The 18,383-nt window shown below is 36.6% G+C and overlaps 2 protein-coding genes across 2 annotated transcripts in view; one reads left to right on the top strand and one right to left on the bottom strand.

Moving 5' to 3' along the window:
- CD86 (CD86 molecule) overlaps positions 1-11,885 on the bottom strand; it is a 61,902-nt gene extending 50,017 nt beyond the window's left edge. The window contains exon 1 of the mRNA XM_022566801.3: positions 11,772-11,885. Within this exon, the coding sequence (XP_022422509.1) occupies positions 11,772-11,785 (14 nt within the window). The 5' untranslated portion in view covers positions 11,786-11,885. The remainder of the gene's footprint in view (positions 1-11,771) is intronic.
- Positions 1-18,383, top strand: part of ILDR1 (immunoglobulin like domain containing receptor 1) — a 113,252-nt gene that overhangs the window by 8,478 nt on the left and 86,391 nt on the right.

Below are 18,383 nucleotides of genomic sequence, written 5' to 3'. Positions count from 1 at the left end.
ACTGATTTTCAACATAAACAACTTCAGTTACATATGATGTCCTAATGATCAAATACCATCTTAAAAGCATGAGGCAGATTCTAACTAGATCATGCAGGCCACAGTTAAGAAAAATTTCCCCAGGCCCTCCATCTCAAGGATAGGCTCTCTGAGAGATATTTCATATTTTAAATGGTCACAGTGTCTGCATGACCATTAGTCATGGGTGGAACAATCGAGAGAGCTCAGTTGAGGGAGGCGTAGACTAAGTGATCCTTAACTAATTTAGTAATTCTATGCTCTAGCTATTCAGTAAGGTTTACAATACAATTTTACAATCCCAGGACTTTCTCTGATAGTTTACTCAAAAGATAGTTTACTCAAAAGATAGTTAACAGGTAACATAACCACATAAAATCTTTCCAAGAAGAAGGAAATATATACAGTGGCAAGTTTAAAAATTGATACAATAAATTGCCAACATTGGTGATAGAACTTTTCAGAATCTAACAGTGAATATCTGATTCCAAACTTACATCCTTTCAATCTTTAGCATTACCTGGGAACATTAAACCTCAGTTCAGAAGATTGTGATCTCTGAATTTAAAGGGGCCCCTTGCTTAAGAGTATGCACTTACGCATTCTGAGAAACTGTCATTTCTTTCACAAAGCGTTTGACATTTGCCATTTCCTTTATAACCTCGGTTAGAAGAAATAAAATGAGATAATATTCTAAATGTAAAAGATGCTAGAAGAGTTAAGTCCATGTATTTTTCGCTGTGTGTGCAGAGGAGGGAATATAATACATAACAAAACTAACACATTTTAACAAATGGCAGTATATTTCAAATTTAGGGAAGCACAAAGACCTGAGAAAGCACCTTTTTATGCAAAATATTTATATAGGAGTATAAATAAAATGTGCACTACAAAGTAAAATAAAATAGACTGGGGCATACAGAACACAACTAATATGACTAAGCTTGTTTAAAAAAAAAAAAAAAAACCACTGGATTTTTTAAAGCTTCCATTTCACAGCAGGGTTGAGGGAGGGGGTACTTCATACCCAAAGGCTCACTTCCCTGTGTCATCTTTGTAACCAAAAGCAATGCACATAAGACTTCTGTGAACCCTTAAAATATGTATTTGTCAATTTGAATTTGCAATTTTCAAGTTGGTGGTGCAGAACCATATATAGAAGTGTAATTTTTGCAGTTCCCTTCACACACCTTTATCTGGAAAATTCTAAAGGTCCACCACCACGCAGAGGTGTTGCTATATGAAAGAAATTTTCCAGTAAAACAAGATGTTGCTCTTCTTACTCTGCAGCAATGTCAGTAAAGCTTCTTTTGAAAAGTGCCTTAAATAGATTTCCACATATCTGGTTTAAGACTGAAAACAATTTCAAATAAGCCTTGCGCTGGTTAGCTACAGCTTTAAGGTGAGGAGTTGGAATTTTTAAGAAGGACAGCATTTGTAAACCAGTTCCATCTTTGTGTTTCATGGATTGAAGACAGAATATTGTATCTGTCATCACACTTGAGTTGCATTTTCACTATGCACGGCCTATTTGCATACAAACAAAAGAGATTATTTTTAAAAGAGGTTTTCTGTGTTTTTGTTTTGGTCCTTTGGGATGACTGTGGTAAGAAGGGACCAAGCCATTTTCACACCTTGGATTTCACACGTGTTTAAGTGACCCCCTCACTTCCCCTTCCTCCCCACCCACTTCCAATGTCAATGGCGGTCAATGTTAGGATCTTTGTCACCATTTGTCCGGACTATTGCAGCAGCCTCCAGGCTGGTTCCCTCTCACTATCCTTTACCCTACCATTATCTTTCATCAAAAACAATCTGATTATGAAACTTCCTTGCTTTAAAGACTTACTCCCTGTTCCTCATGGACAGAAGTCACACTTACTTAGCAAGACACATGAGGCCCTTGACAGCCTGAATCCAAGTTTTCTCTTCTGCTTTTATCAGTCAACTCATATAACTTACCCTCTAGTCACACTTGAACTGTTCACTATTCCCTGACCCTCTCAAATCCTATCAAGGCATTTTGCCTTCTTTGCCTTTGCACAGACTGTTCCTTCTGTCTGGAATGCCTTTCCTGCCTTCTCTGTCGGCAAAATGCTCCCCTTCCTTTAAGATCCAGATCATTCCACAGTTCACAGCTGAAACCTTTTTTTTGGCCATCCTTCCCCTCCTCTTTTCACAATATCTATACCTTCCTTGCTCCCAAATCACATTACTTATTCTTCCATTATAGCTATTTCCTCATTGTGCTACAATCTCACTGCTCACATGGCTCTCCTGTCCTGAGTTCCACAAGGGCAAGGGACATGTTTCATTCCCCTTTGCGTTCCTGGTGCTTAGCAAAGGAACAGGTCCAGTAAATGTTATTAAAGTTAATATCTGTTAGCTGATTGCTTATAAGCTAGGTGCTCTGCTAAGTACTTTAAATCTATTACTTCATTTAATCTGCACAACAAACATACAAAGTTTTACAAGTGAGGGAACTAAGTTGCAGAGAAGTTAGGCCACTTGCTCAGGGACACACAGCTGGCAACCTCAAGGTTTTAGTGGTATATAGAATTGAATCTGTTTTAATTTCTAACTGATAATACTATGTGACTATCATTAGAATGTCAGGCATCAGCGTACTTTTTTGGTGTGGTTTGGCACTTTTTTGAGTACATGTCTCTACTCTGCCCCTTACTAATTTTGTGATGTTGAGTAACTTACTAAACCTCTCTAAACCTCAATTTCCTCATTTTTTTTCAATGGGGAAAATAATACCAAGCTCACACGGTCATCGTAAGGATCCAGGGACAACACCTATGTAAGTTCCTAGCCCTGTCCCTGCTCATCACAGCCATCACTGTTCCTTCCTTCTTTGAGCCACGCATTTCATATTCCTCCATTAGTTCACTTAATCCTTACCCTCTGAAAAACTGAAACTATTCAACCTTCTAACAGATGAAGAAACTGAGGCTCAGAGAATTAAGTAACCTGCCCAAAGTTCCTTTAAGCAGATGTTTTTCCTAAGGCCCCCCAGAACTGAATAAGCCACTGATATCAATAACTAAGTAGTGTTTAAAGGGATCATTCTGCCTGTATGTGTGAAAATTCAGCTGGAGGCATTAAAGAGCCTGGGTTTGAGCCTGTTTTCCTTTTTTTAACTTTTATTTTCCGGCAACCATGAACACTTAACAAGCCAGGGAATTCTCTTGGAAATAAAGTCTTGGGTGAGCCACTGAATGGGCACATTAACTTTTCTACTCCCTACTGTCTAAATTCTCCATGTTCCTTGAATTTCCACCTTCTCCACTGAGCTCTCAATCAAATTCTCCCCTCGCTCCCAATCCACTTCCTTCCAACCCCCAGGGGAAGATCATGGGAACACTCCCAACTCAGTCAGAAGAGAAGAAGATAAGTGGCCTCTGCCTTAGGATCTGGTTTCCATAGGGAAGTGTCTTGCTGGGTCCACACTTTCAACCCCCTTAGCTTCTGTCTCCCAGCTCTCACCTGCCTTGTTCCATCACTCACTCCTGTTATCTGAGGGTCTCAAAGGTGTTCTATGTTTGCCACTTCTGACTTAGAGTCTGTACCCCGCTACTAGATGACTTTTTACCTTGATTTCATCCTCCTTAGCAGAGCAATGAAATCCCTATTTCTAAAACCCACCAATCTAGAGGTAATCACTATGACTATTTTGACGTATTTGCTTGCTATCTTGTTTCTCTGCATTATTTTCTTTATAATTCCATAGTCTTATGTTTTTTTCTGTCATCAAGAAGTCATCATCAACTTCACTTTTAGTTTACTTAACCATTCACCTACTATGAAAAATTTAGGTTGATTCTTATTTTTCATTATAGTAAATAATGGTGTAATAAACATTTTTGTACACAAATCTGTTAACATCCCTGATTGTCTAATTATATAGATCCCTAAAGGTGAAATTATTAGAACAAGATAAATAAGTGTATTTTTATGATAAAGAAAAATGATAGTTTATGTATCTTCTAGAATTAGAAGTATAAATTTGAATATGTTACCCATGATTACTAATGAGCAAAAATGTCTTTATAAATTAAAAGCAGATAAGCAGAACTAAAATATTTGAGGTCCAAAAGGCTACAAAGGGGGTTTCAAGGACAACTTCATGAAGACACTCACTTGATTACCAATCATAGGACAGGGTTTCATTTTAATGTTTTTGGCGTCCTACCTCATATAAATATATTTTAGGTGGCTTTTTTGTTTGGCTTTCACCTTATTCACTTGCATTGAGCCTGGCCTTCTCTTATCTATAATTAGGAGGTCTATTATAGCAACTTTTGAGTTACAGGTAAAAATCCATTTGCTAGAACTGAGTCGGAAAAGGCAGAGTCAAAGAAATTTAAGACTTCATTTAAAAGATAGGAAATAATAGATTTTAAAGAAAATAATGTGAAGCCTAAAATATTTCATTTTCACAAGACTCTACATCCATTATAAATTCTTATAACCCTCATAGCATTGGTAAGTACCAGTAGCCTCATTTTACAGATGAAAGCACTGAAGTTCAGGGAGCTGGATAGCTTCCCCAAGGTGACATCGCTAATAAGTACAAAATTACTTATTAACTACTTATTATTTGACACCAGCCCGACTGACTCAAAATGCTGGCACTTATCTAAGACACAATACTACCTACAGACAAACAGAAAACAGACACCTTTGTGCTCCTGGGGAACCCCCCACACTTCACTCATAAAAATATCACCACATTTGATATATTTACCACTAAGCTGAGCTCTTTCAGCACAGAAATCATATTTGCTCGTCTTTGGTATATTTCAAATGTGTGGCATACTGCCTGGAACAAAGGTGCTGAATGAACTGAAAAAATTACTTAGAACATAGAGAAATAGGCAGTGGCCAAGTGTGCTTGTATCTGAATTTTTAAGGCTCTTGATACAGCATCTTAAATTGCTTTCCAGAAAAGTTATAGCCATTCACAATCCCACAATCAGTAGTATATGAAAGTACCATTCTTCCTGTATACTCTGAGCATTAATACCCCCATCCCCTAATGAAATATAAATTATTAATTTGATAAATGAATATATCTCATTGGTGTTTACACTGGCATTTCCTTAATACTTAGTGAAGATGAAAATTTTGTCTTTTAAAATTACATTTTAAACTGTTTATTTTGAAATAATTAAAGATTCAAAGGAAGCTGAAAAAAAGTGTACAGGGAGGCCCTATGTACCCTTCAACCAATTTCCCCCAATGGTAATGTCTTGTATAACACTAGTACAATGTCAAAATCAGGAAACTGACATTGGTTTAATCCACAGAGTTTATTCAGATTTCACCAGTTTTATGTTTTATGTGCACTCCTCTGTGTGTGTGTGTGTAGTTCTATGCAGTTTTATCACACGTGTAGATTCATGTAACAACTGCCATTATCAGGATACAGAACTGTTCCACCACCACAAGGCTCCCTGGTGCTATCCCTTTGTAGCCACACATACCTCTTCCTTTCCCCACCACCCCTAACTATGGCAACCACCAACTTGTTCTCATCTCCGTGATTTTGTTGTCTCAAGAATGTCATATAAATGGAATCACACAGTAGCATTTTGGGATTGGCATTTTCACTTAGCCCTGGAGATTCATTCAAGTTTCTGTGTGTATCAGTATTTCTTTCCTTTTATTGCTGAGTAGTATTTCATGGTATATGTGTAGCACAGTTTGTTTAATCATTCACCCAAGGAAGGACATTTTCCCCCTTAGTTTTCGACCATTAAGAATAAAGCTGGTATGAGTATTCATGTACTGTTTTTTGTGTGAACATAGGTTTTCATTTCTCTGGGATAAATACCCAAGAATGCAATTGCTGGGTTATATGGTAAATGTATGTTTAGTTTTGTAAGAAACTGCCGAACGGTTTTCTAGAGTGGCTGCACCATTTTACAGTCCCAGCAGCAACGTATGAGTGATCCAGTTTCTCTGCATCCTGCCAGCATTTGGTGTTACCATTATTTTTTACTTTAGCCATTCTGATAAGTGTACGATAATAGCTCACTATGGTTTTAATTTTCATTCCCATAATGGATAACGATGTTGAACATCTTTTCATGTGCTTACTTATCATCTGTATATCCTCTTTGGGGAAATGTTTTTATGTCTTTTGCCCATTTTGTAATTGGATTATTTGTTTAACTGTTTAATCTGATAAGTGAAAACATCTCATTGGTGTTTCTTCAATGTCTACTGAAAATGAATTTTTTTTGTTATTTGTGTATTTTAAAATCAATTATTAACGGCATTGGATTGCTTTTGTCACTTCATAATTGTTGTTTTCCATTCCCAATTAGATTATAAAAATTGTATGTCTGCTTTTTCTTCTGTATCCTCCATACTGCCTTAAAACTATCAGGTTCTTGATAAAGATTTATTGTTTACTCGGTTGAAAATAGTTGTAAGATGGAGGTGATGATCTAGGTTTATCTTTTGGGTACTTATTTATTTCAGGTTTTACCCCATGGTTATTTCCTGGCTGCTATTGACTAATTCATTTATTTCACTAAATGTTCATTTAAAAAAATTTTATTAGATCTTTTAGTAGAGTCAAACCTGATTAATTTGATCCCCAATAATATAGAAGTGTGACATTTGCATTGCTTGGCCAGTAATATCCTGAGGCTACAGAAGGCACATTTTAAACTCACTTTGACTTCCAAGCTTTCTAAGACAATGCTTTAATACTTCCCTATTCCAATTCTACTATGTTTTTTCCTGCTTATTGACCTAAGTTATAATAATCCCCCAAATTCCACTCAGGCTTGTTTTTTCCTTTACATCATTAGATTCACCACAGTCTTACAACATCCCCCTTACAACATCAGATTCATCGTAGGGTTCATCTCTGAGAAGCTTTGAAAAACACATTTCTTATGGCTTAACAAAAGAGAATGGAATCTATGTCAGTACCACAAATCCAACATGTGAAATGACAGCTGCAGAAAGCAGAGGAGACTCCAGGTCTGGCCGATTGACTCTAGGGTGTCTCCGTGTGGCTCTTTATGGACAGCAGAAGTGAGTTTGGTTCAGTGAAGAGGTCCCCTTTCATCACCTAATGTTTTGTGGGAGTGATCTATCTGCTGTCTCTGTTCTCAGCTCTCTAAGATCTACCCCCTCTACTCAGCTGGGAGTGCTCCACAAAGGTCACCACAGACCTCTGGACTGACATTTTCAGTCATTCTCCTACTTCACCTTTCTGCAGAATTTGACACCGTGACTACCCTCTACTTTTTGAAATATTTTTCTCCTCTTAGCTTAGGTGACCTAATCCTTTATTGGTTCCTCACCAAGCTCTCTGAGATATTTATTCACAGTTTCTTTCTCTGGCTATTTGCACCCTCACCAAAGGATTATGTACACCCACCAAATGTATTTGTTTGTTAGGGCTGTGATAACAAAGTACCACAAATTTGTGGTTTAAACAACCCTCCTTCTGAGGGTTTTAAGGGAAGGATCTGTTCTAGGCCTCTCTTCTTGGCTTGTAGATGGCCATCTTTTCCAAGTCTCTTCACATGGTCTTCCCTCTGTGCATGATTCTGTGTCCAAATTTCCTCTTACTTTTAAGCATATCAGTCATCTTGGATTAGGGCCCATCCTAATGACCTCATTTTAGCTTGATTATCTCTGTAAAGACCCTATCTCTAAATACAGTCACATCCTGAGATACCATTAAGAAGAATGGTACTTTCATATACTACTGATTGTGGGATTGTGAATGGCTATAACCTTTCTGGAAAGCAATTTAAGACTCTGTACCAAGAGTCTTAAAACATATAAATTTTGAGGGGACACAACCAACCCTTAACCCTTAGTCCCTAGAGTCACTTTTTCTGTATCTCATGTGCTCAGTGTAGAAATTTGGTAAATATGCTTTGTCTTTCCATGAACATGTCCTCCTCTTTTTTTAAACTGAAGTACAGTTGATTTATAATATTATGTTAGTTTCAGGTGTACAGCTGTCCTTCTCTTTCTTGCATCTCTCTCCTCCCCTGGTTCCTATGACCTCACTTTTCTCCTGCTCTGTTCCCATTCTCTCTAGTCCCTCCTTGGTGTCTACTGTGGACTCTTTATCCTCATCTACCTCCTTAAATGTCAAAATTTTCCAGCTTCCATCCTTGGCTTCTTCTCAATTCACCATCCCCTCTCCCTAGTGATCTCACCCACAACGAGAATTTCAACTATCACCTATACTTGTGCTGAAGACTCTTAATGTTTTCTGCAGCCCATACCTCTTTTTTGAGCTTTACACCTGTATATCCACTTGTCTACTTGGACATCATCTAGCTGCTCCAAGAGATCTCAAATTCAGCATTAAAAAATGAATTCAACTTCTGTCCTCTTTCCCCTGGCCCAAACCCAATCCACTTGCTATATCCTCCATTTTGTGAGGATGCCACTGTATACTTAGATCTCTCCTTCCAAGCTCCATATCTGTCAAAAACCAAATCCTATCAATTCTGGTGTGTAAATATCTCCTAAATGCATCCTCTCCTCTCTCACTCTACCATAACTGCCCTGGTTTTATGTCCTCAACGCCTCTCCTTGAATTAGTTCCCTATAGTCCTATTAGCCTAATAGTTTCCTAAATGATTTCCTTGTTAACTCAGTTCTGCACTCTGCTGCCCGAGGAATTTTTAAAGCAAATTTTATCGTATTTTTGCTTGTTTATGGTTCTTCAAATGTAGGCTGTGACTTTAGGATAATCACAATGGATGCCTGGGCTCGGGGCAGGGGGGAGAGAGTGTCCTTGTTCTGACCCCTCCCAGTGTACACCTCATCCTCTATGAGTACTACTTGCCAGGCATCTTCTCACAGCTATACCTGCAATTCCCCCATGCACCCCATTTGTCTACTTAATTACCCAGACCTTGGGTGTTTAAATTATGTTGACTTCCCATGAAGCCCACAGCTGGCGGTCTAAAAAGCCTCAGGAGGGTCTCTGAGCCATCTTTTCTCTCTTGTACTAGCTCTCTGCTCCCGGCTTCATCCTTGCATCTAACTTGGCTCTCGGCTTCCCTACCCTCATCCTCCTTTCCAGCATTTGGCTTCCCACTGTGATCAGAGTCATTTCCTGGAAGTGGCTGGTCTTGTCCTTGGACTCTGCCTGTTTCACTGTCAGCTCCCCTGGGAGCCCAGCCTAGGGTTGTCCTGACAGGCTCAGAGGGGATTGAACACTTCTGCTGGGAAAAAACTTTCCTGATTCTAATCCTAGCATTGACATCAAGTAGCTGTATCATCTTGGACAAATGACCTCCCTTCTGTTTCTTAATCCTAACAGTAATAGTAATAAACAACAACAATAATAATAATCACTGAATACTTATTGCGCGGCAAGGTTCTAAGTAACTTACACGGATTATCTCATTAAAATCTCACAATTATCACAGTTATCCCCATTATACAGTAAAACACTAAGGATTTCAGTTGTTAAGCAATTTGTCCAAGGTCACACAGCTAGAAAGTGAAAGAATCCGGGACAGAAACACTAGCACTTTGGTTCCTAACTGTGGCCATTTAACCCCTGCACTGTTCTTCTTTCACCGTGCAGTTCACTCCAGAGCCATGAGATCCATTTGTAAAATAAGGAAATGAGCACTCCGGTCTCTTCCACATAGAATATTCTATGAAAACAGGCTTATCAGGATCTAGTGATTTATGGGTAGAGTGAGTATATTTTGAGAAGGAGTTAAGAGACAAAAAAGTTAAACATAAAGGGCCAAAGCCCTAACAATGGAACTCCACAAATTATGAGTGATCACATACCACTAGACAGCTGACTGCTTTTCTGAGAGAAGCCAGCTATTGGTTACTTTTTCTTAAATATCTAGTTTTATTTTTCTGCCTGCAGATGTGATCCAAGTTCAAAAGCACAAAGTAGAAAATAAAAATCATCTGTATTTCTAACATTGTATGTATAGGGGTATCATGTATAAAAGTAGTAGCAGTGTACATTCTGGTTTTTTTCTTATACAAAATACATTAAGAATTGTTCTACAATAGAGTTTTTAATGATTGCATGGTATGTCATCATGGATGTTCCATAATTAACTAACTACTTATGTTTAGATATTTAAGTTGTTTCTAAGATTTTCCCTATGGGAAACGATGGCAAGAAAAATATGCTTGCGTCCTTACAATAAATTCCTAAAAGTTGGACTACTTGGTTAAAAGGCGTATACATTTTGCTTTTGGTATGTATCACTAGATTATTGTCTAGAAAGATTATATTATCATCAACAGGTAATAAGGGTATAAATGTTCCTCCCTCCTTAGAAACACATAGGATTCTTGCTTGCTTTTCAAACAAAATATTTGCCAAGTTGATAAAAGAAAAATGACATTTCACTTTTAATTTGCATTTCTTTTATTTCAGGTAAGACTAAATAGTATTGGCCATTTATATTTTAAAATTTCCTGTTCATGATCAATTTTCAGGCACTGTGAAACAAAGAGAATCTTAACAAGAACAGTATAGACAGTGGCCTGTGGTTCTATAGACATCTGCAGGCAGTGTTAGCATAAGGTACCACTTCTGTGGTTCCACAAAATTATATATTCTGAAATTGCTCACTTCATACGTGGGTAACATTTCAAAATTTCACTGGAGGGAAAAGGAGTCTTTACTTGGAAATTAAATTCTAATCTTCTGAAATAAAAGCAGCAAAGCTGTCTACCAAACCAGTAAGCACTGGATAGACGAGGGTTACGTAGATTTTCAAAGAACAATAATAAATAACCAGTGACCCCAGCTGCCACCATCCAAGAGAAGGGTGGATGTGACTTCTTCCAGTAAGTCACTGCCATGGGGGCCTGCCGGGACATGGAGAAACCTTGTGGTGCAGGACAAAGTGAAAAGAAAGATTTTTACTCCTTATGACCAGCGTGACCTTGAGTTAATTATTTAGCTGCTTTAAGCCAGTTATCTCATCCATAAAACACAATGATGATATCATCTGCCTGAGAGTCACTGTGAAGATGAAAATTCAGTGAAATCACACTAGTAAACTACACAGCATATCATGCATATTCAATACCTGGTAGCTAACTGAATTACTCTACCTCCTTCTGCTACCTCACCCTGCTCAGAATCTCCCATGGCCTCTTTGTGACTCATGATCTGGGTTCTGCATTTGTTTTTTACACCTCTTATTCCTCTTCCTTTTCCTCGGCCTCTCTCCTTCTACTTTCTCTATCTCATTCCCCACCCCCAGGCCAAACTGACCTTGGTGTCCATTGAATTTACTCCCTGTCATTTGTTATACTTGTACAGACATTTTAAAATTTCCTGATTCTTGAAATCAGTAACTGCAACATTTAAATATCTGACAAAAAATTTCAAAAATCAAAATTAAATCACTTAAAAAACCCCCAACAACCAATAAACATTTTGACATTTCCATAATTCTCATCTTTAATTAGTAGTCAAATATCTTCGGTAGACATTTTTTAAAAGCTCCCCTGCCTTGGAGGTATGGGATCATCTTAGAGTGATGGAGCAAGAAGTTGCGAATGGCTTCAAGACTCTAGCTAAACTTCCATAGCATAGATTGCTCTTTCTCCCAGATATTCCTGCTGCATAAATACATCCTTAATACATAATTAGCATTCTTGGGCAGGAAGGACAGAAAACAGCACCATCCTCGATCTCAGCCTGACACTGAGGTCACTTAACTCATAACTGCCTTTCAAGAATAAGAATGATCACTCACCATCCGAGACCCATCTTCACTGGTTTCTGCTGTTGGGGTAACTGTCTGGGAGTGACCTCGTTTGTTGTCTGTCTGTCTGTGCTAGTTGGCAGTGGGAGGAGGAGCAACCCCTCCTACACCCCTGAAAACTTTCCTCCTCAATGACTGTATACTTTGTAACTTTCTTTATTAAAGGCTGTTCCTCTTTTTTTCTACAGATTTTGCCAACACTTGTGGAAGAAATTTAACCCTTTTCTTGCATTTGAATTTGTTGACCTAGGTCTAAATGTATTAAAAAAATAATAATTCAGTGGCTTGAGTTCCAGACATGGCATTAAGATGAAGCTGACTAAAAATCCCCCCTCTTGAAACTCTCTCAAAAAGCCTAGAAAATAAGATAATAAGAGAAAAAAAGAAACCCACAACACTCTGCATCTGTAAGATAGAATAAAAGAACGTTCTATAGATTTTGGTAAGACAATAAAAAGTGTGATTTATTATGGATGTGTATTGGGTAGCCTCCCCCTGTGATTTCCACCACCAGGATGATGGAGGATTTCACTGAACTTCAAGGGCAAGGGGGTGACCTCCTATGAGAGCTGCACAACCAAGGAGGTCAAACAAAAACTACCACTTTTATTATGTCATTCCTACTATAGCCAAAAGTTAGATTGGTCAAAGAGAGGATTCCTGAAATAGAGACGTGAAAAAAAAAAGCAGAACCCTAAAATTAAAAGATGTACTTGAGAGAGAAACATAAAATTCATCAAGTGGAATCTATTACCAGAAGAAAAGAAATTTCCACGTATGAACTAAAAAAGGCATAATTAAGGAACTCAAAGGGTTCAGATGGTCAAAAAAATGTTTTTAAGAAAATGGATTTTCATCCAGAGAAATCATTGTGAGCATTTTAAATTCCAAAGACAAAGAAAACTAAAAAAAAAATAGAAAAAAATTAAAGTAGGATGACTGCAGAGAAAGTTAAACCAGCTCGGCATCTTAATCAACCCTAGATGTCAGAAAACCACAGAACAATATCCATAGTGTTTTGAGGTAGCATTCTCTACCCAGATAAGATGCCAGTTAAGTGTGAAGTCAGTAGAAATATATTACCAAGCAGACAAAAACAACAACAACAAAAATACCACCACTAAGATAACCTTCCAAAATAAATTACTTAAATATGTGTGTTCCCAAATAATTAGAAATGAATTAAAATTGAAAGCCTAAGAATGGAAAAGCTATGATTAAAGAAAGAAATAAAACTTTGGTAAGCTTAAAAGCCAGTAAAACATACAGAGATAACACTAAAAAAATTGTTGTAAATTAGTTTAGAAGATCAGAATGTTAAGAAAAATTATTAGAAATAGATTACCTATATTATTTTTAATGAAGTTTGAAAATAACAGGTGATAGGATTCTGGGAAGATGGCAGAGCAAGAAGCACCAGGAATCTCTCTCACTGCCTAGACAATTGCACTGGCAGAATCTGTCTGATGTAACTATTTTGGAACTCTGTAGTCTATTGAAGGCTTTCAATTTCCAAGGGAAGGCTTGGACTTTAAATTGTGGTTAATTTCAATCAATTTCAGCTCGTGGCACAGGGGAGCAGCTACCCATCTGCCACTCCCAGTTCCACTGCAGGCAATTGTGTACAAGTTCCTGGAGCATCTTGCACACAGCTTGCATGTATCAAGGTGGGCAAAACAAGACCCTGTACTCCAAATATCTGGGATATATGTCCTGATCCCTGATTGCTGCTTCAGGTACAGAAGTGCAGACAAAGAGATGAGAAGCCGTTTTTGTTGCACCTCCCCAGCCGCCAGCTGAAGTGACTTACAGTGGATTTAAAGGACTGGTGCCCTTCCTCTTCCTTCCTTTTTCTCTTTTTCCACTCTTTGGAGCCAGACATTAGAGACTAGGAAATTCAAAAGCAACTGCATATATGGGGAAAATCAGAAAGTGGGAAAGGCAAAGACTCAACAAAGACATGAAAGGACCTTAAGTTTATACCTCAGTGTGATCCTTGGCACAGAGACAGCCTACAACAATTTAAAAAAACAAAAAGAATAACAAAAAGCAAACAGTGGGAAAGGTGGCTAATCTGATGTCCAGAGTTACCACAGTAGATTCAAATGTCCAGCTTTCAACAAAAAAATCATATCACAATGTATATAAAGGAAAATATAAACTTCCCTCTTAGAATTTTTCATTAAAAGGAAAAAATAAATCAACAGAAACTGATCTTGATAAAGACTTGGTGGCACATCTACTTTAAAACAACTATCTTAAAGATGCTCAAAGAACTAAAGGAAGATGTGGAGAAAGTCAATGAAATGATGTATGAACAATATGGAAGTATCAATAAAAGAGATAGGAAACCTGAAAAGAAACCAAAAAAATTATAGAGCTAAAAAGTACAATAACTGAAATTTTAAAATTCACTGGAAGGAGTCAAACGAAAATTTCAGTAGGCAGAAGAAAGAATCAGTGAACTTGAAGATAAGACAAAAGAAATTGTCAAGACCGAGAAACAGGAAAAAAGATGAAGAAAAATTATCAGAGCCTAAGGTACCCATGGGACACCATGAAATCAATCAACATATTCATTGTGAGAGTCCCAGAAGGAGAAGAGAGGGAGAAAGGGGCAGAACACTTCACAAATTTGATGAAAGACATGAATATAAACATCCAGACAGCTCAACAAACTGCAAGTAAGATGAACTCAAAGAGACCTACCTTGAGACATATTATGATGAAGTTTCTGGAAAGCTAAATACAAAGAATCTTCAGAGCATCGGTTGAGAAGGACTTGTAATATACAAGGGATTCTCAATAAGCTTAGCACCACATTTCTTATCAGAAACTTTGGAGGCCATGGGCCAATATAGTCTAAGTACTAAAAAAAAAAAAAAAACCTGTCAATCAACAACCCTATATATGGAAAACCTGTCCTTCAAATGTAAGGGAGAAATTAAGTCATTCCCAGGTAAACAGAAGCTGAGAGAGTTGTTTACTACTAGATTTTCTCTGCAAGAAATGCAGAGAAAGTCCTGTAGGGTGAAATGAAAGCAAACTAGAGAGTAACTCAAAGTTGTATGAAGAAATAAAGATCTCAGAAAAGGTTAATACACTGACAATTCTAAAAGCGAGTATTATTGTAACTTTGATTTGTAACTCTACATTTTGTTTTCTACATAATTTAAGAGATTAATGCATTTAAAAGACTTATTAGTTTATGTTTTGGAGCACACAATGAATAAAGATGTAATTTTGTAATATCAACAACTGAAAGGGGTGGTGACAGTTGTAAAGGAGCAGAGTTTTTGTTTATTATTAAAGTTAAGCAAGTATAATTCAAATTAGAATGCTACAGCTTTAGTATGTTTAATTGTAATCTCCATGGTAACCACAAAGAAAATAGATATAGAATATGTGTAAAAGGATATAAGAAAGAAATTTAAACATTTCACTGCAAAAAATTCAACTAAACACAAAGGAAGATGATAATGTAGGAAAAGAGGGACAAAAAAATCTATAAGGAAGATAGAAAACAAATAGCAAAATGACAAAAGTAAGTCTCTCCTTTTCAGGAAGTATTGATAGTTGGAGACTTCATTAGACCACTCTCCATAATGGATAGAACAACCAAATAGAAGATAAGGAAACAGAGGACACAGTAGACTGACTAGATCCAACAGACATACATAGAACACTTTACCCAACAACAACAGCATACATCTTCTCAAGTACACTTAAGATATTTTCCAGGGTAGACTATATGTTAGGCCTCAAATTAACTTTCAGTAGATTTTAAAGATGTCATGCAAAATATCTTCTCAGACCACAATGGGATGAAGTTAGAAATCAATAACAGAACCCAAACTGGAAAATTCACAAATTTGTGGAAATTAAACAACATATTTTTAAGCAACTGCAGGATCAAAGGGGAAATCACAAGGGATATTAGAAAATACTTAGAGATGAATGAAAACAAAAACAAAACACGAAAACTTATGGGACACAGTGAAAACTAGGACTAAGATTGATATTTATAGCTATAAACACTGATGTCAAAAAACAAGGATCTCAAATCAACGATGTAGGGAACTAGAAACTTTACATCTTAAGAAACTAGAAAAAGAACAAACTAATCCCAAAAATAGCAGAAGGAAGGAAATAATAAAGAATAGAACAGAAATAAATGAAATAGAAAAAAATAGAGAAATCAATAAAATCAAATTTGGTACTTTTTAAAAGATCAAAAAAATTGAGAAACCTTCAGCTAGGTGGATTAAGGAAAAAGGCTAAAATTACTAAAATCGGTAGTGACCAATGGGTCAAAGAAGAAATAAAACAAAGGAGTCAAAAAGAAACTTTGAACAGACAAAAATGAAAACACAAATTACCAAAACTTATGTTATGAAGCAAATGCATTTCTAAGAGGGAAGTTTATAACAATAAATGTCTAAGTTAAGAAAGAAAAGAAGTTCTTTTCTAACTAGGTCTTTTAAGAACTTATCAGTAAATTTTAAAATTGTGCTATTTTTATCATCTATTTTACTCATGTTTTAAACACACTACATTGTCATTTTTTGCTTTATATGATCAGTTATTTTTTAGCACATTTAATTCTAAGAAAAGATTTTATTTTCTTTCATGTATTCCATTTTGTTTATTCTATTATTTCATTAAATTTTTTGTATATACAGCCATCCCTCATTTTATTGTGCTTTGGTTTATTACACTTTGCAGATACTGCATATTTTATAAAATGAATGTTTGCAGCAATCCAGACTTGTCAGATAATGGTTAGCATTTTTCAGCAATAAAGCATTTTTAAATTAAGGTATGTTCATTGTTTTTTTAAACATAATGCTATTGCACACTTAATAGACTACAATATAGTGGAAACATAACTTTTATTTGCACTGGGAAACCAGAAAATTTGTGTGACTCACTTTGTTAAGGTGATTTGGAAACAAACCAGTGGTATCTCTAAGGTATGCCTGTTAATTTCTGACCAATACATATTCCTTCACCTAAAGGGTTTTCTGTTTGCTTGTTTTCTGCTTTTTGTGTTTTTTTACATTTCTTGGGGAGTATGCATACTGGCAATGAATTTTATCAACATTTGTCTGAAAAAGTATTTCTCCATCATTTCTGAAGAATATTTTTTGCTGAGCAAAGAATTGGAGTTGACAGGTTTTTTTTACTTTCAGCACTTTAAATATGTCACTCCATTGTCTTCTTACTTGCATGGTTTCTTCTTACTTGCAGGGGGAGAAAAAGAATTACAGTCTGCTGTAATTCTTATCCTTGTTCTTCTGCAGGTACTTTTTTTTTTTTTTCCTATTTTTAAGATTTTCTCTTTGCTTTTGGTTTTCAGCACTTTGAATATTGGTGTGGACTGAATTGTGTCCCCCCCCTCAAATTTATATGTTGAAGTCCTAACCCCAGTTACCATGGATGTGACTGTATTTGAAGATATGGTCTTTAAGGGGGTGATTAAGTTTAAATGAGGCTGTTAAGATGGTTCCTAATCCAATCTGACTGATATCCTTATAAGAAGGGAAAGTTTGGACCCAAAAAGAGACACCATGGATGATAGTCATGGACAAAGGGATGACCACGTGAAGAGACAGAAAGAGGATGGCCATCTGCAAGCCACAAGGAGTTGCCTCAGAGGAAATCAGTCCGGCCATACCTTGATCTTGAACTTGCACACTTCAGAACTGTGAGAAATAAATTTCTGTTGCTTAAGTCAACCAGTCTGTGGCATTTTGTTAGGGTAGTCTAGCAAATACAAATATTAGTGGGTTTTGGTTTTTTTTGTTTGTTTTTTTTGTTTTTTTTTTTGGTTTGGTTTGATTTTGATATTTATCCTTCATGGTGTTCTCTGAGCTTCTTAGGCCTGTGGTTTGAGGTATGGCATTAATTTTAGAAAAATTTTGGCCATTATTTCTCCAGATATTTGTTCTGTCTCATATTCTTTTTCTTTAGTCCTTCTGGGATTCCAATTACATGTATATTATACCATTTGGTATTTTCCTTCAGCTCTTGGTTGCTCTGTTCTGTTTTTTATTCCCCCATCCTATTTTTCCTCTTATCAGTTTATATAATTTTTATTGACCTACTTTCAAGTTCCATGATTCTCTCTTTTGCTATGTTGTCTATTGATGGGCCTGTTTAAGGCATTTTTCTTCTCTGTTACTGCATTTTTAAATTGATTCTTCCTTATAGTTTACATTTCTCTGCTAAAATTATCTTCAAAATACCTTTTCCATTAGATCCTTTAACATATTAATTATAATTACTTTAAATCTCCTATAAGATAGTGCCAACATCTGTATCATATTTGTGTTTGGTTCTGATGATTGCTTTGTCTCTTCAGATTTTTATTTTTCTTGCCTTTTTGTATGCCTCTGCTATACAGATTTGTATGTTGAGGCCCTAACATCCAATGTGATAGTATTTGGAGATGAAGCCTTTGGGAGGTAATTAGATGTGGGACCCTCGTGATGGGATTAGTGCCCATATACAAAGAGACACCAGAGAGCTTGCATGCTCACTCTCTTTCTCTCTCTTACCATATGAGGACACAGAGAGAATGCAGCCATCTGAAAGTCAGGA

The sequence above is a fragment of the Delphinapterus leucas genome, chromosome 4 (assembly GCF_059928025.1).
Source record: "Delphinapterus leucas isolate spDelLeu-1000000601 "Yukka" chromosome 4, BTC_Dleu_Yukka2, whole genome shotgun sequence".
Lineage (NCBI taxonomy): Eukaryota > Metazoa > Chordata > Mammalia > Artiodactyla > Monodontidae > Delphinapterus > Delphinapterus leucas.
The sequence above is the reverse complement of the archived record's forward strand: the minus strand, read 5'-3'. Positions and strand labels throughout refer to the sequence as shown.